This window comes from Camelina sativa, chromosome 16 (assembly GCF_030686135.1).
Source record: "Camelina sativa cultivar CO46 ecotype springtype chromosome 16, ASM3068613v1".
Lineage (NCBI taxonomy): Eukaryota > Viridiplantae > Streptophyta > Magnoliopsida > Brassicales > Brassicaceae > Camelina > Camelina sativa.
In genome coordinates, this window is record NC_141895.1 from 820,591 (window position 1) to 838,701 (window position 18,111).

Below are 18,111 nucleotides of genomic sequence, written 5' to 3' on the forward strand. Positions count from 1 at the left end.
GTGGGGGTGAATTGTGATACCCCGGTTTCAGAGACTTGCGGAGAGGTTTAAAAGAATTGATTTGGCCACCTATGTCACTAAAGTGAACTTATCTTTTCGGTCAAAGGTCCTGAGAGAACTCCACAGTTAAGCATGCTTATGATGGAGTAGTCTCATGATGGGTGACTTTTCGGGAAGTGATTGTCGGAACTGTGCGAGTGAGGACAAAACACAGGAAAAGATCATGTGGTGATTTTTAGGGATGATAACAAGTCTTTAAAGTCGACGTAGCAAACCGGCTGTCGGATATAGATAGGCTCACGGACCTAATGAAAAGACGTGAGATCCAGTAAGAAAGGTGGGCCCAGAGACTAGATTAGACATGGAATCCACTAAGAGGTGGCGGTCGGGGCGTTACAAATGGAGTATCGATTGGAGTTTTTTCAATAATTCAATACTGTATATAGGATTTGATTGTAAAACAAAAGTAAAAATAAATCCGTGCGTAGCACGAGGTAACTTGTAACTTCTAGTATATCAAGATGGAAACCCTAATCTATTTTTTGATTTTGGTCACATGGTTAATTTATCAAATCAAACAAACTAACCACTATTTACTACTAGTCTACTAGTCGACTACTAAATCTGAAAAAGAACAAAAAAAATAAAAAAATGCTATATGATTTTGTTTAATAAGGGAATATATTGACTGAAACACTTTCAAAGTGCGTGGTCGAACATAAAATAATTATAATAAGAGTTACAGAATTTATATTTATATATTACAAAGATTGTGACACATGAATTATTAAAGGCTGGTGATATTTTTGATCCAGTGAGAAGCAGGCACATAAGCATTAGGAAAGAACAAAATATCACAAGATTTGAAATTTTATTGGTCTAATCGTATATACAATTGAGAGATCTTAAAAGTAGACAAAGTATCTATAAAGAAACTTTTTATGGTCGAAGCATCTTCAATGGTTGCTTAGAGGTCTTCACAATGATGTCATGTATCAATAAAAGTGATCGTAAAAACTATAATGCCCATATACGTATTCCTAGAGCAAAACTAATCTTGTATGACAATTTTGTTTGCTTTTAGTCCAAGTATCTACAAAAAACCGACTTATGTGTATGAACAGATATTGGGCTTGAACGAGAGTTGATAAACAGTCTAGGCCATCAACGTAAACATTATCACATTTATTTACAAAGTTTTAGATCAAACGGGTTTAGACAAAGGGGTTTTAAATTAAGTGGGCAGGATATAAACGGACAGGGTGTAAACAGGCGGGGTCTAAACGGGTCTGGGCTACCCGTTTTAACATCACTATGGACATAGTGGTTAAACGGTTGTTTTTTTCTCCTGGGATTAAACTCTTATTTGTGGGCTTCAGAAAGAAATTAATCAGGCCGATTTCTAAAGCCTATGTAATTTTGATATTTTTAGTGGAAGACCCATTAAACATTATAAGCATATATATTAGAGATTTTTTTAAAAAAAAATTTAATTTCGTACTTTCATTAATCACGGACATAATGAAACAACAAATGAACATTTGCTTTCACTAAAAACGTAAAGAAATTAGGGTTGAAGAGGCCATAATGACACACGGACTACACTAAAACCTCTATAAATTAATAATGTTGGACCAAAACATTTTATTATTTTATAGTGATATTAATTTATCTATAAATTAATAATTATTATTTTATAGTATAAATTAATAATTATTATTTTATAGTATAAATTAATAATTATTAATTTATAAATATATTTTTAATTGTTTAAATTTTTTAAAATTATGAATTGGAACAATTATAGCAAAATAAGATTAAAATTTCGGATGTTATAAATTTTATGGTTTAGGAATTGAAATTGTAATATTTAGAAAGCATTATTGACAATAAATTACAAATACTATAGACAAATTGACTGATATACATGACATACATAAATTCAAATCTATGAATGATAATATCAATTCTCCTATTTTAATTATCTATCAAATTATCAAATTGTAAATGATGCATATCTAAAAATTAAAACTTTAAAATTTAATTATTTGTAAGACATGTTATAAAATATTTTAGAGAAATCATTATAGTTTGAAAATACAACATTACAATTGTTCTATAGAAATGAGCTTTAGGAGAAACATAAACTATTATATCAGTATATATATATATATATATTTACAAGATTATTAATTTATGATATTATTGGGACCAGATTTTACATGGAGATTTCAAAAAAATTATTATCTTATTATCTTATCGAATATTGTTAATTTTTACACTGGCCCAACTTGGGACCATCAAAATTTATTAATTTATAGTGTTTATTAATTTATAGAGTATTAATTTATAGAGGTTTTATTGTATATAAAATATATATTAGTACGTTACATTTACACAGACAACATAGAGACATCAAATTAAATTAAAGGAAGACGTCCGATAAAGTCATGGGTCATTTAATAATTTATGAAATGGTTTCGTTTCCATCCATAAGAAACTAAACTAGTAGTGAGAGAGCTCGTGGAATATATGCAGACTCAGAATAAAAAACACGTAACATTTAATCATTTTGATTGGTTTTATGATTTGATATAAACAGAATTTATAATTATCGTTTGTATATGACTATATGTTGTGTGATTTTTTACAATTATTATTATTACAGGCATAATAATTTAAAAAAATTAAAAGACAGGTTTAAATTACGAAAACAGCCCTGAGATTGAGAGAGAGAGAGGCTGAGATTGCCCGGAATTGGCTATCCTCGTCACCAAACACTCCCACTTTTTTCTCCTCCTCGACCAAAAAAAAATATCAACAGAAGATAAACGAAAAAAAAAAAAAAACCTAATCAATCAATCACAATATATACATACATCTTTTGGTCTATGTCTTCTTCTTCTTCATCTTCATCATCATCATCATCATCTTCTTCCGCACGATTTCAGTCCGCCAGTGTACCCTTTGATCAATCTCTCGCATTTGCCTCTCGATTCTTCGTTACTGCTATATTTGCTCTCGATTTATCCTCTAGGGTTCTTATTGATTTCCGCCCTTTCTGTTTTTAGAATCTTGCTCCCTTCGTCTCCCTCCTCGCTCCTCCTCCTCCTCCTAGGGTTCCCCGTCTGCGATTTCTTCTTTTTTGCCCAATTTTACGGTGCCTGAATTAGATTCTTACAAATTGTATTTGTTTCCTCTGGGGTTAATTTGTTAGATTAGCTAAGGTAGATCGAATCTTCTTTATTAGGTTCTCGGTAGCTATTAGATTTTGAAAGCGGCGATAGATAGATAGATAACAACGGAGGTTGCTTAATAGCAACCGTTAAAAAGCAAAACGTAACGGGTTGGTAAAAAAGGTCTTTTGTTTGGATTTGAGGGAGAGAGAGAGAGAGATAGGTTTCCTCCGAAGTTGGTGACTGTGACGGGAGAGACCTAATTTTTTGTTTGCATGGGTGAGCATGATTCATGGGCGGCTTCTCCGCCGTCACCACCTACTCTCTTATTTCCCAACGGTTTGTTGCCAGGCAAAGCTGCATCTGTCACAAGGCCGCTCGATGCTGAGCGATGGGCCAAGGCCGAGGATAGAACTGCTAAGCTCATTGCTTGCATCCAGCCTAATCCCCCTTCCGAAGATCGCCGCAATGCTGTTGCCAGTTACGTTAGGAGGCTTATCACAGAATGCTTCCCTCAAATTCATGTGAGTTTCGTTTCCTTTGGGGGAGGGGGGATTCTTGCTTTTGTTTAAGTTTACCCTGATGAGAAAAATGTGTTCTTTATCCATATCTGATCCTTTGACTTCAAATCCGTGTCTTACCAGATCTTTACTTTTGGATCTGTACCTCTGAAGACTTATTTGCCTGATGGAGATATCGACTTAACTGCTTTTAGCCCTAACCAAAATCTTAAGGATTCTTGGGCGAATTTGGTTCGCGATATGCTGGAAAAGGAAGAGAAGAATGAGAATGCTGAATTTCATGTCAAAGAAGTCCAGTATATCCAGGCTGAAGTATGCTTCTTTTATCTCCGCTTCTTGTTCTGGCCTTGATATTATTACAAGTAAGGTTCAGTCTCTTGATTGTCTAATTATTTTTTTACTGGTAAAATGTTTCAGGTAAAGCTAATTAAGTGTTTGGTGGAGAATATTGTGGTGGATATATCATTCAATCAGATTGGAGGGCTGTGTACATTATGCTTCCTTGAGGAGGTTAGCTGTCCACCAAAGACAACATACCACTTACTTTCTCTTGCTGAGTGATGTAGATCTTCTGATTTCTTTACCTCTGTGTTTTCTTTTCATATGCAGGTTGATCACTATATTAACCAGAACCATTTATTCAAGCGTAGTATCATATTGATTAAAGCCTGGTGTTACTACGAGAGCCGTATATTGGGAGCTCACCATGGGCTTATTTCAACATATGCCCTGGAAACCTTGGTTCTTTACATATTCTATCTTTTCAACAACTCATTTTCTGGACCCCTTGAGGTAGTGTCATTACAAAGCTGTCTTTATTCTGTCAAGATTGCTTCTTCAGTTTTCCTGACTGGATTGCTTGCATTTGTAGGTCCTCTATCGTTTTCTTGAGTTCTTTAGTAAGTTTGACTGGCAGAATTTTTGTCTTAGCCTCTGGGGCCCTGTTCCTGTTAGTTCACTACCAGATGTAACAGGTATATACGAACTGCTGCCCATCTTACTTTTGCATTACTTATGCATCATCACTTTTTCAAGTACTGATTGTCATGCTATGCAATTTTTGGCAGCTGAGCCTCCTCGAACGGATGTTGGAGAGTTACGAGTTAGTGAAGCATTTTATAGAGCTTGTAGTAGAGTTTATGCAGTTAATATAGCTGCCCAAGAGACACAGGGGCAGCCTTTTGTTTCCAAACATTTCAATGTTATAGACCCTTTGCGTGAGAACAACAACCTTGGACGCAGTGTCAGTAAAGGTACTTGCTTGGGTTGAGTGCTGCTGCCTATTCTTTATAAACGGGTATCATTGAATGCTAATTTGTGAATCTGCAATATGCATTCTGTGCAACTTGTGCCTTATTGCTTACTGGACTTGTTCTTTTCTTTATAAAGTATGAAGCAGAAGAGGCACAAACATGTTGACTTACGTACATGCTTGGCTTTTGTTTTTGTTGTCTCAGGTAACTTCTTTAGGATACGAAGTGCATTTACCCTTGGTGCCAAGAAGTTGGCTAGGTTACTTGATTGCCCTAAGGAGAATTTGATCTATGAGGTTAACCAATTTTTTATGAATACATGGGAAAGACATGGCAGTGGTCGACGTCCTGATGCTCCTGGAAATGACATATGGCTATCAAGACTTGGAGAGCCTGAGCCATATCAACAAGCTATAAATGTTAGTAATTTTTCAAGCAACGAAAGAAACCAAAATGCTGCCCGTCTTGGTGGGATTCATGGAGCTCGGAGTATGCCCTCTCAACAGAACAACGGTGGAACAGAAGTTATATCTGGAGTAACATATCAAACGCAAAAGAGTCGAGGCAACTCTTACCAACCTGCCAAGGAAGTAAACTCCAATCAAAGTGCTATAAATGATAAGCTTCAGCAAACTGCTAAGCCAGAAATTGTGGTGAATAATTTTCATGGTAGGCACCTTTTTGCCAGGACCCGGTCTAGTCCTGAGCTTACTGAGACATATGGTGAAGCTCTTTTACAATCACGTCGTAGTAGAGCCCCCGAAGCTGGGAAACGCCAAAGTAATACCAGGGTTGATAATATCAGGAAGAAGAATCTGGAGTCTGAAACTTTGTCAAGCAGTGTCAGATATTCGGCCGACTCAGCGTCAGTCAGGCATACTCCATCCCCTCGAAGTCCTGATAGTACTGCTGACATGGGCAGTGCAGTGAACAGTTACTATGATGAATTAGGGTCAGTTTCCGTGAATGAAGACTTCTCTGTTGCAGGGGAACAGGAAGACCAAGATTTTGTTAACTCGATGACATCTGTTACTGGGCAAGGTTTTAATGGACACTTTCCTTTCCCTTTTAATATCTCAACGGGTCATTTACCGTTTCCAATTACACCTTCTATCTTAGCTTCAATGGGATATGGTCAGAGGAATGTGCCTGGTATTGTTCCTTCTAACCTTCCTTTCGTCGAGACACCTTGGAGTACTAATGTGCAGTTTCCGCAAAACTCTGTTTCTTCACCATTTACCCATTATTTTCCCAGTGGATCCCACCCAATGTCAGAAAAGCCAAGCAACCCTGGTATTGACGACATGGGGTCTACAGAAGTAAATGTCGACGAGTCTGACAATGATCTGTGGCACGAACAAGAAAGGAGAACTCATAGTTTTGGACTTGAAAATGGTGGTTATCGAATGCATCAGGCAGATGATAAACATCTGTCATCTTCTGCAGAACGCAGTTATGTACCCTCAAGTAGGAAAAACCGGCCGACAAGGGGAGATGATTTAGAAAATTCACACTCTCCAGTCAGAGGAAGCAGTCAAATTCAGAGTGAGGAGAGAACTGCAGGCTCTAGATCTGTGTCTGGTGCTAGTTCCGTCCGAAGCAGGACTTCATCTGAAAGCTCTTGGGATGGGTCAACTACAAGGGGGTCAAAGCCAGCTAAAGATAGACGGAACAGGAAAGTAGTGTCTGGGGCTGCATCTGCACTGTATGGAAAAGGAAAGAGTGTTCCTGAGCACTCAATCCAGATTGATGATGATAACAGAGAATGGATTCCTGTATCTAGCAATGAAATATCAGATAGAGATGTGGGGCCTCGTGCTACTGTCCCTTCATTTCAAGTTCAGAGGAATCAAATACATGGTCATGAACTAGCTCAGGCAAGTGGATCAGAGTGTTCAGTGACCCTTGCTCCATTTCTCCTAGGCGGCATGCAACAAAACGAGGTTGATAATTCTGGATACACGTTTTATCCCACAGGGCCACCTGTCCCGATAGTTGCAATGCTTCCAATGTATAATTATCAAGCTGGTGGTAATGCGCCATCAGATGCTCTGGCAAGCCACAACAGTGTGGATGGAGGAGTAGAGAATCATGATCCGGGTAAAAGTTTTGACTCTTTCAGGGGACTTGATCAGTCTGATATAGTAGCTTCTTCGCACTCCACTAGACTTGGCTCTTCTGCAGAACAAACGGAGCACAAAATTGATATCCTCAATGGTGATTTTATAAGCCATTGGCAAAATTTGCAGTATGGCCGCTCTTGCCAGAATTCTCAACATTCGCCTGTGTTGTACCCTGCTCCTGTTGTAGTGCCACCTGCTTATCTTCAGGGGCGTTTACCATGGGATGGTCCTGGAAGACCTCTTGCCTACACCAATGTTGTAAATCAACTCATGACCTACGGACCTCGTCTTGTACCTGTTGCTTCTGTACAACCTGTTTCAACTAGGCCACCCAACATTTACCCTCGTTACACTAATGAAACTCTCAGATATCGAAGTGGGACGGGGACATATTTTCCAAATCCTGTAAGAAATTAATACCTTCCTTGAGCTTCCGTTATACTTGTGTGCATGTTGTGGTTAATCGAGGGGCAAATTTCATTTTATTTTTTGGTCTTGTGATGTGTTGATCTCTGTCCAATGGTCTTTTGAATTTCAACAAACCTGAGATATTTTCTAATGCTAAAACGGAGAGCTTTTACCTTGCGCTAAACATCTTTAATGAATATACAGCATGATCTGTCAGCTTCCCCCTAATCCCATCCAAGTCTGCAACTAATTTGGTCATGTTGCAGGCTATATGGTTCTGTATCTTTTCCATTCCATATATACCTGCCTTGCTTGTTATGCTATGCTCATATTGATGGCACGTTTTTGTTGTCTCCTTAACTGATTCTGTCCTGTCTTTCCTGTTTCTTTTATCTCCTGATCTAAAACTCATGACGGTTTTGGTTTGCCACACTTCTCTAAATTTGTGCTGAATTTGTTGCAGAAGATTTCTCCTAGGGAACAGCGGCCTACATCTGGCATGAGGCGTGGGAATTATGGGCATGACAGAAACGACCATCACAGCGAGAGAGAAGGGAGTTGGATTGCTGGTACAAAGACACGGGGTTCTGGACGTAACCACAACAATCGTAACCAAGCTGATAATAAGCCAAGCTTAAGACAAGACCGATCTGATAGGCATTGGGGGTCGTCGTATAGGCATGAATCGTCCTCATATTCTTCTCATCATTCTCAAAACGGTCCAGTTCGCACAAACACATCACAAGATGCTTCTGGAAATATTGCTTATGGCATGTACCGATTGCCGCCGGGCATGAAGCAAAACAGTGTGACGTCTTCAGAGGGACACAACGTTCCATCTGTCATGATGATTTATCCATATGATCAACACCATGAGTTTGGGTCTCTTGGACCAGCAGGTGAAGCGCCGCATATAAATGAAGAGGATCAACCAAGGTTTCGTGGTGGTGCTGCTTCTGCTGCTCATATGTCTTCACCTGATGACCCTTCCTCGCCTCACTTCCCCAGGTAATTTTGGTTATAAAGAATTCCGATTGCAGACAAATATTAGGCACTACAGCTGTGGAACAACATTCTTAATTAAATTAAGTATTTTAGACCTCAGATTTGCCTCTTGATTTTCACTAAACAGGGGGAAGTAACATTAATGCTTGCTCAAGTTTAGCTGCAATAAACTCAAGAACCTAGAAGAAACTGGAAGATCACATCACTAGGGTCTTGGAAATCAAAAGAAGGCAAAAGGTTGAGAAGCCGTGAAAGAAGAGTCAGGACAGGAGAGAGACTTCTGTTCAAGTCTGGCCGTGAGAGCAACAAAGAAGGAAACCAAGTCAAAGAGGAATCGGTAAGCGATCCAAGCCTGGTTTGTTCTTTGTATGTACACTACTATCAATCAAGCCATTACCGCCATGATGCTCGGTTTAATCATCAATTTCAAGGAGACTGCTGCTTGTTTTAGTAAAGCCCATATGGATGAAAAAACGCAGGAACTCTTTATCTCAGACATACGGTTAGGTAACGTTTCTCTTTTGGGTTTTTTTAGATTTCTTTCAATAGAAAATGTAACCCTTTTTTTTTGCCCACATAGAAACGATTAGAATTCAGGGCTCATCGTCAATGTTTCTACAAATTCAAAAAATGATTTCTCTAGTATTTTTAGAAAAAGCAAACAGTACATTTTTTTAGCTGTACGTGTAGCTTTATTTTGAAAGTTATCGACTTATCATTTTGACTTATGATAGAAATTTTTAAGAAATAATTTGTTGACTTTACCCACTTAAGCTTTGCTCTTGATGCTCTTGTATAGCAGAAAACTGTCCGTATACGGCGCCGTTTAAATGAAAATTAGTGAGGGTATTTTGCTTTTCGTTATAATTTGGGCCATTACTGGGCTTTTAGTAGACACAGGAAATATTTTAATAAATTTATCTCGGTTCGCCTCGAACTTGCAATTTTCATAATTTTCTTCTCAACTGACTGACTACAGTATATGGGAGATAATGCCAAAAACAATAAGTGTACGTCACTTTAACGTCTGAATTGATTACTCTAATACTACAAAGCAATAAATAATTTAAATATCCACATCAGAAATATGAGCCTAATTAATTAGTAATTTCGACGATGAATTAACTGGTCTCGTCACATTTGCAGATTAGATTGATTCACTTGTTTGTTCTCGCTAGATTGAGCTGAACGTGTATGATTTTTGGTTAAAAGAAGAAAAAGAAAAAAAGTCGGGGAAAAGCAAGTCTGTCAAACATTGCAAAACTATGTTATGTAGCTCGCAATCAGAAGATCTTTTTTGGTGCCTATTGACACACAACCTCTTTTGTTTTATATTTTAATGCATGATTTTTGTAGTTTCTCAAGGTCAGACGGACCACTCGTTGTAAGGGAATCAAATTTGATATCAATTAATATAGAGAGACTTCTCCATTAGCTAAAAAAAAGAAGAAGGTGGTCCTGGTGAAGAAACTGTATAATAATGGCATTCCCAGAAAGTTCCACAGAGCAGGCCATGCCCATGCCTATGCCTTCTCGTAACGCAACAAATCAAACAACTTGACGACCACTACACTACGGATGTCACGGTTTAATCCGATTTTATTCTCTTGGTTCGGTTTGATTTTGGTTTTTTTTTTTTTTTTGGCAATTTCACGTATTTTACCGTTTTACCATTTTTTTTTTCCTTTCCCTTTGTCTAGTCTAGTAAAGTCTTGATTTTGTTTTTTTTTTAACTGAGAAAGCAGATAGATAGACATAAATAAAAAAAGGGGGAAATATATTAACTGAGAAAGCGTTTTTATCTTTTATTTTCCTGTCTTCTACGAGTCTAGTCTACTCTTTTGGTTTGCTGCTCTCTTTTTGTAAAAAGAAAAATTAATTAAACTCTTATCTCTGCAACTTGGTCTCTCTCTCTCTCTCGATAATGGCGTACGGATACCTTCTCTCAGTCTCCGTCATCGGAGGTTTTGTTTGAACCGTCGGATCTTGTTTTACACTTATCTTCTTAGTGGATTTCCAAATCTTAGTCCATAAGAGTTGTGTCTCTCTCGTTTAGTCATCTATCGCTTCTCAGTGTTTATAAGAAAGAGAGACTCGTTCCGTGATTTGTTGGCCTTTTTTTTTTGTATAATTAATCAAAAATTCGTCGAGATAACTTTTGTTTTTGCGAGTGTGTGTGTGAGAGATTTTTTAGGGTTCGCTTAATCGCTACAGGCTTCGAGTTCGCGGGAAGGTGAGATTCGATTGGATCCTTTTCTTATTAGTTCGATTTTGATTTGGTTTGCTGCTCATTTATATATATATATAAACTTTTTACGCTTTTTATTTTATTTTACTACAATATTATATTTCTGAGTTCTTCTGTTCATGTGTGGTGGGGGGGGGGGTGTTTGTTCTAATTTTTAATTTTATTGTTCTTCTTTATGTTCATCATCTTCCCTGAAGCAGGTGATGATGCTGAGTAACTCAAATGCATGAATCTGTTCTATGTTTCTCTAAGATTTCATTAGCAAAATTAGAATTTGTTCTTTTTAGCACATGTTTTCTAGTTTTGCGGGATTAGGTTTTATAGTTTTGTTCTTTGTTTTGGATATTCTCATAATTCTTTGTTCTGATGATTTTTTTTTTTATTGTGAAAGAGTGGAGATGAACTATTTTGTTTAGTTTAGATATACTTTAGAATCTTGGGGGAACCTTTTTATGAAACAGTTTTACTATTTAATTAGATTAAGAGATTCTGTAGAGTGTGTGCTTAATTGGGATCTGAAACCCTTACTATTAAACAATGTTTGAGGAAGACTCACTTTTCCATGCTTGCTTGTTTCAATATTAATTTAACAAATTCACTGTGCCTAATGCTTTCACTTTATATATTATACTCTTCCTTTTTTTTTTAGCTTTGCTAATTTGTATTGTTGTTGCCCTACTAACTATGTGAATGAGAAACTATGGTCTAAGTATGCGCTATGGATGGCTAAAATGTTTTTTTTTTTTTTGTTTCCCCTTGTTACTCAGGTTTATATTTGGTTCAAAATTGAAACAAACTGGCCAAGATGTTGTTGACCTCCATGGCCTGCATTGTTGTAAATGTTGCTTAAGATAACAATTCTGATTGAAGAAGGAGGATGCAATCACTTTACATTCAGCAGTAATGAAGAACGGACAGGTTCTTCTTTTATACAGTCTTCTCTACTACCTTTTGTTATTTCTCTTGTTTTGGCTTTGTGCGCTTCAAAACCTTTGTACCTTCTGCTATATTTTCTTTTTGCAATTCCTTGCTTAAGGGTTTGGAAAATGTATCAGTTTCTTTACTAGCTATATACTAGTTCTAGCAATAGTTAAGCTGTCTCAGTACTTGCAGATTCTGATTATGAATTAAGTTTTTTTTTTTATTAGAAAATAGTTATTATCTAATAACAGTGTGCACAGGAGCTACAATCTTCCACTCAAGCTTCACATGAGTCTCAAGGTGAACAGAAACCCAACCAATCAATAGATGCACCTATACAAGATTCTGGTTCTGTATCTGCTTCAAGCAATGACAGTAGGAAAGTTTCAAGACAAGATATCGAACTTGTAAGTGCTCCTCCATGTCATTTTAACTAAAGAAAGCAGGCTTTACCTCTCGCTCTCTCTCACTATTTTCGTGTGTATATATATATATATGTGTGTGTGTTTCCTCTCCTCGGATATGTGTGACATACTACTAACATCTGATGATGATATACACTTTGGAACTGATTGATATAGGTCCAAAATTTGATAGAAAGATGTCTTCAGTTGTACATGAACAGAGATGAGGTCGTGAAGACCCTTTTGACTCGTGCAAGGATAGACCCTGGCTTTACAACCTTGGGTAAGCTTCTTAAGGCTCTTATCTATTTTTCTTCCCTTGGTTTCATTGCATCATAACGTTTATCTCAGTCTTGTAGTTTTGTTTTCATATTCTTATTAGCTTCATAGGATACTAGGTTGTTGAAGAGTGACACAATTTTGCATGTTCTATATTGTTGAAAGTGTAAATTAGATATATCATTAGCAACGTGAATCATCAGATGAAATTTGCATTTCTGACTCTCTCTCTCTCTTTTTTCTCTTTTTTCTTTGTGAAACCAGTTTGGCAGAAATTGGAAGAAGAGAACGCAGACTTTTTCAGAGCTTATTATATCAGGTTGAAACTTAAGAAGCAAATAATATTGTTCAATCATTTGCTTGAGCACCAGTATCATCTCATGAAGTTTCCACCTGGACCTCCAAAAATTCCTCTGGCACCGATACAAAACGGAATGCATCCCATGGCACCTGGTAATAAGTCTGAAACCCTATATCACCTGAAAACTTGTTTATTATTTATGAAATCACAACTAAAAGTTTTATAGATAACTTCACTGTTATTTAACACTGTTGTTTCGCAGTGCAGTTAACATGCCAATGGGATACCCAGTACTACAACATCCTCAAATGCATGTTCCAGGCCATCCCCATCTTGATCCAATGGGAGTAACGAGCTGCCATGTTGTAAATGGAGTCCCTGCCCCTGCGAATTTCCATCCTTTGCGGATGAATACAGCGAATGAGTAAGAACTAACTCGCAGTACAAGTTAACTTATTTTGGGTAGAATGATTAGTATCAGTTGATGGCATGTCCTAACCTAAATCTCCATTTTTCTTAATTAGTATGGTGATCGATACAACTGCGAATGATGCAACTCCTCAAGTGATTCCACCAAGCAGTGGTGGGATGCCTGAGATGGCAGCGAGTCCTGCTTCTGTGGCATCAAGTGGACACTTTCCATTTGCTGCTTCAGACATGTCGGGTATGGTAATGGACACTTCAGTGCTCGATTCTGCATTCACAGCTGACGTTGGACCGGATGAAGGAGGAGCTGGGAATTCCAGAGATTCCCTCAGGTCATTTGATCAGATTCCTTGGAACTTTAGCCTTTCTGATCTCACCGCAGATTTGTCAAATCTGGGAGGTAAGTTTCAATAACATCCATTATATTTTTCAGGGTCTAATCAGGAATTCTCAGATTCATAACGAGCTGATTATCAGATAAAGATATGTATGTTGCAGATTTAGGAGCCTTAGGAAACTATCCAGGCTCTCCATTTCTGCCATCTGATTCAGAGATTTTCTTGGATTCTCCTGAACAAGAGGGCATAGGTAACTCTCGTTTTCAACTTCTTCTTCTTCTTGCAGTGTCACCAGTCTTCATACATATCAGTAAAAATCCAAACTGGAACACTAATGGATATCATACAGAATCAGATTGAACTAAATTTGGGGCACCGTAAAACTGTAAAAATTGAAAGAAAGAAAAAACCCGAGCCTGAACGTCAAGTTTGGTTGTTGATATATTGCCATGCTCTATGATCATATTATCTCTTCTACTTTGATTATGATTGATATTTTGTAATTTTCTGCATGAATAGAGGAGTTTTTCGTGGATTCTGTGCCTGGACCTCGTTCTAATTCAGACGAAGAGAAGCCTTGAATTTGAAGGTAAAGGACCATACGCATAATCATCTTCAGAAAGACACCAAGCAGTATTAAAATAACAAATATATAGTTATTGATATCTCATATAAATCAAAGTTTTATGAATAAAAATGAGCCTGTGGGTGTAGTCTCCTTGTACCTCTATGACAGTTTAGTTGAATGAAGAATTAGGCTTAAACTTAGTTTCTTTTGTATTGTTTCAATTCTATCATGTAGTCGTATTTTATCTTAAATAGATGTTTAATTTTAGTTTTAGACAGAATGTGTGTTTTTTTTCTTTTCTTACATTCCGCGTCAAACCGGATGACATAATAAGGTTCGACTAGAATACAAAAATGGTACAGTGCAAGTGTCGTTGAAGTGAGATTTTTGTTTAATAACATCACAGTAGCTTAAAGGTTCCAAACTCTTCTTATTAAGAGAAAACAATACCAAAGTACTGCGTATAGTTCTACATAATGGGCCTAAGGGGCCGACTGCAAAAAACATCTTGTTCGATACCTTCCTTGTTCGTAGGTCAAAAGAGAACCATTTTGTTGGAGACTATTTGAAAAGATCATGACGACTACAACAAAATCATTATTTGTTCTTACAAATTTCCATCATATCCACGTAATGAAATTTCATTTCAATATTATTGGTCAAAATAAAGGGTTACTGCAATGGTTTAGTATGCATCTACCAATCTGAGAACATTTGTGTAACAAACCCCGTGACAAGAAATTTGCGAGAGTGTACATGCTTACCAGGTACGAAACACTCTTTTATTTAATAGTTGATTTTTGTGGTGCTAACCAATTCTTTTTGCAAAGAACATAAATATACTATACTAAAAGACTCAACAAATTAAAGAATCAAAATCTAAAGAATAGTGTAAATTAAATAATGTTTAATTACTTTCAATATATGTAGATTTATTCTGTTTTTGCTGTTGTCTTTTATTTTTTTCTTATTGTAAATCGATTCTTCCCTAGTTGTGAAAAGTAAATAGAATATATACAAAAGCTGGAATAAAATATTTTCCAGACTAAATGTTTTAGTATTAAGTCGAATGTATCTAAATGGAATTTTTTTTCGAAGGGCATGCATGTGCTACGATCATGAATCATATATATGTGCACACACTACAAAAGTTAATGAGTACAGAATTTTAAACCGACGTTAGGCCATGCAGCTCTTCTTTTCCTTTTTATTCTTCTTTTCATACAGCATTACAGCTCTTCGATCTTGTTTAAGAGTATACGAATTAAGAAATCTATAGCAATTGTGTGCCCAGTTTATGACTATCGCAGAAATCACATCTAGTGAAAACTCTTGTCTTGTCTCTGGTAGATTGGAATGATCTTGATTCAAATGTGATGTGATTCATAATGACGTTTGTGATTTCTAAGTTTCTAACTTGTGTTGGTAAATTCCGCATGGTTTGATATTTGATAATGTTGGCTATGGCAGAGAAAAGGTGTTTATTATATTTATTTCTTTTAGTATAAAAGTGAAAGATTAATGTATACAAAAGTATTTTCCAGAAAATGTATAAAGTTTTAGCCTTAAATATTTATTTTAGCTTAATAAAAGTGAAATACATTTATAGTATTTACTTCTTCTTTTTTGTGTTTTTTTAACCACAATCTACTACTCCCTATGTTCCAAAATATAGAATTGTTTGGCTAAAAGCACGCTTATTAAGAAAAAATTTAACACAAAATAACTCATTAATTGAACACATTAATTGACCACAAAAAAAGAAAAAAATAGAATGGATAATTAAGAATATTAAGAGACACATTTTATTCCACTTAAATAGGGGTTGTTAACAAATTACAAGAAAAAAATTTAAGATGCGAGCCATTTTTTTGTAAACACTTTGAAACTAAAGTTCAAATTTTTCACTATGGAGCCATATGAACCAAGAAACTCCAATTGTTTATCTCTATATAATTTCTTTGGTCTAACAATGATTTACCAAATTTTTCATGGATTACAATATTGATTTGAATTTTCCAATCCTAAATCATGAGGCAGAAGTTTTGATTGATTTAAACCAAATTCCAAGGATAGAAGAAGATGATCTTAGTCACGGCGATGAAGTTTTTGATCATCCTATTAATCATAATCCAGGTGAGAATCTTTTTCCATGTTTTTAAATTAGTTAATTTAAAAGTTTAAATAAACCAGAGATAATGCTTTTTGTATACGCATGAGTTTTTAGAGTTACAATAATTTTACAAGTGCTGTTCATCTTCTACATAGTTTTGTTAAATATTTTCTCTTACATACGGTAATTTTACAAGTGTTGTTTTTGTAATTTTAATTAGATTGAGTTACGTAGCATGACAGTGACTTTTTTTAATTATTGCAGAAAACGATGATCAGTTTCAAGGTGATACGATTCTACCAAGCGGTAGAAGAAATGTTTCTAATCAAGAGAGATGGGCAATTTTCAGTGCTTTGCTAGCAAGAAGTGATAATGGTAATCTCAACAGATATCATACAAAAGAAGTTTCAGATCTTTTTTCAGTGCCTATACAAATCGTACGGAAGATTTGGCGAAGAGCAAAAGAAACAGCTAAAGATGGAAAAGTTGATGTATCTCATAGAAGAACTGGAAATTGTGGTCGTAAGAAAATTGCACTTGATGTGGATAAAGTTGCCACCATTCCATTACAGAAGCGCACAACTTTGAGAACGTTTGCCGTAGCTATGGACATGAGTCTTGGAACATTACATAGGCGTAAGAAAGAAGGAGCTATTCGACGTCATACCAATCCGATCAAACCACATTTGAAGGAAGCAAATCTGAAAGGTAGACTAGAATTTTGCATTTCTATGCTCGATAAGAATACTCTACCTCATGAACCGAAGTTTGTTGATATGTACAATATTGTGCATATCGATGAAAAGTGGTTTTATATGACGAAGAAGACCGCGAAATATTATCTACTTCCGGTTGAAGACGATCCACATCGTACATGCCAAAGTAAGAATTTTATTGGGAAAGTAATGTTTCTAGCGGCGATGGCTCGTCCAAGATTTGATGAGGAAGGAAATGAGGTATTTTCTGGAAAAATTGGTATCTTTCCATTTGTTACTTTGGAAGCAGCTAAGAGGCGGAGTAAGAATAGAGATGCAGGAACTTTGGAACTAAAAGCATCAACTTCTGTTAAGAGGGAGGATATAAAGGCATGCTTGATTGAAAAAGTTCTTCCCAAAATTTATGAAAAGTGGCCAAGAGAAGATAGGGGAAAGACTATTTTTATCCAACAAGACAATGCGAGGACACATATCGCATGCTCGGATACAGATTTTCAAGAAGCAGCGTCAAGATATGGCTTTGACATACAGTTGAAGTCTCAACCACCGAACTCGCCAGATCTAAATATTTTAGATCTTGGATTTTTTAGTGCCATTCAATCGCTGCAACATAAAGCATGTCCAAAAACCATAAAAGATCTTGTTTGTGCGGTAGAAGAGTCATTTGAAAGGTATCCTACAAATCAGGTAAACCGTATCTTTTTGACTCTTCAATCTTGTATGCTAGAGATCATGAAAGTTGGAGGATCAAACAAGTACAAGATACCGCATATGAAGAAATCTACATTGGAAAGAAATGGTCTTCTTCCAAACAATTAAGTTGTGATGCTATGTTGCTGGAACAGGTGTTGAACATTCTCAGGTCGTCAAATTAGTAGAAATGGTCTTCTTTTGTCTATGTTTTTTTTCTGTTTGTGAACATTCTCAGATCGGATTTTATTGGTTGTAAACTCTTGATGATACCTCTGCAGTTCTAAGGATTTTATTACTTCAGCGACACTCTAAGGATTTTGTGTTCTTTTGTATACATGTATTGGGTTGTGATGAGTGAGAGAAGCTTATCCAAATATAGAAAAATACTCCACTAGTCCTCTACGTTCATAGCAAGTGGAACAATATCTAAAGAGAAAAAAACAAAAAACAAAAAAAAAATGAGAAAGAAAGAAGCATAGCCATCACACGAACCATACTTATTTGTATTGATGCATAACTACAAGTCTACACCAATAAAATCACAGTAAAAAATTGAGAAATAAGTAGATTTTAACTACTGTGGACTTGAATTGAAAAGCTATCAGCTGTCTTGAGAAA

The 18,111-nt window shown here is 36.2% G+C and overlaps 2 protein-coding genes and 1 pseudogene across 14 annotated transcripts; all 3 read left to right on the plus strand.

The window, feature by feature from the left end:
- The first annotated feature begins 2,737 nt into the window (after positions 1 to 2,737).
- Positions 2,738 to 9,234, plus strand: LOC104753192 (uncharacterized). Of its 2 annotated transcripts, none has more exons than XM_087491799.1 (9): positions 2,738 to 3,700; positions 3,821 to 4,009; positions 4,115 to 4,207; positions 4,307 to 4,489; positions 4,569 to 4,671; positions 4,765 to 4,950; positions 5,155 to 7,478; positions 7,945 to 8,489; positions 8,614 to 9,234. In XM_087491799.1, exons 1-9 carry the CDS (start codon positions 3,452 to 3,454, stop codon positions 8,621 to 8,623), a joined length of 3,882 nt encoding a protein of 1,293 aa, XP_087347925.1. In that variant the 5' UTR covers positions 2,738 to 3,451; the 3' UTR covers positions 8,624 to 9,234. The 2 variants fall into 2 exon arrangements, with proteins under 2 accessions (XP_087347925.1, XP_087347926.1); XM_087491800.1 differs by having other exon boundaries at positions 2,764 to 3,700; positions 7,948 to 8,489.
- Positions 9,235 to 9,672: 438 nt separating this feature from the next.
- Positions 9,673 to 14,248, plus strand: LOC104749133 (uncharacterized). 12 transcript variants are annotated; one of them, XM_087491804.1, is made up of 9 exons: positions 9,673 to 10,719; positions 11,502 to 11,652; positions 11,916 to 12,062; positions 12,237 to 12,342; positions 12,603 to 12,791; positions 12,907 to 13,063; positions 13,164 to 13,465; positions 13,549 to 13,653; positions 13,923 to 14,248. In XM_087491804.1, exons 2-9 carry the CDS (start codon positions 11,638 to 11,640, stop codon positions 13,982 to 13,984), a joined length of 1,083 nt encoding a protein of 360 aa, XP_087347930.1. In that variant the 5' UTR covers positions 9,673 to 10,719; positions 11,502 to 11,637; the 3' UTR covers positions 13,985 to 14,248. The 12 variants fall into 12 exon arrangements, 11 of the variants coding, with proteins under 11 accessions (XP_087347930.1, XP_087347932.1, XP_087347931.1 ...); XM_087491806.1 differs by having other exon boundaries at positions 9,849 to 10,719; positions 13,564 to 13,653; XM_087491805.1 differs by having other exon boundaries at positions 9,927 to 10,719; positions 11,907 to 12,062; positions 13,564 to 13,653.
- Positions 14,249 to 15,962: 1,714 nt separating this feature from the next.
- LOC104753193 (uncharacterized) lies at positions 15,963 to 17,675 on the plus strand (annotated as a pseudogene).
- Positions 17,676 to 18,111: the final 436 nt, after the last annotated feature.

Coding starts and splice junctions, on each gene's coding strand:
- LOC104753192 (XM_087491799.1), top strand. CDS start 3,452: ATGGGTGAGCATGATTCATGGGCGGCTTCTCCGCCGTCACCACCTACT. Junction 4,208..4,306: donor CATTATGCTTCCTTGAGGAG/GTTAGCTGTCCA, acceptor TTTCATATGCAG/GTTGATCACTATATTAACCA. Junction 4,672..4,764: donor TTCACTACCAGATGTAACAG/GTATATACGAAC, acceptor AATTTTTGGCAG/CTGAGCCTCCTCGAACGGAT.
- LOC104749133 (XM_087491801.1), top strand. Junction 13,064..13,163: donor CGGATGAATACAGCGAATGA/GTAAGAACTAAC, acceptor TTTCTTAATTAG/TATGGTGATCGATACAACTG. Junction 13,466..13,542: donor AGATTTGTCAAATCTGGGAG/GTAAGTTTCAAT, acceptor GCTGATTATCAG/ATAAAGATATGTATGTTGCA.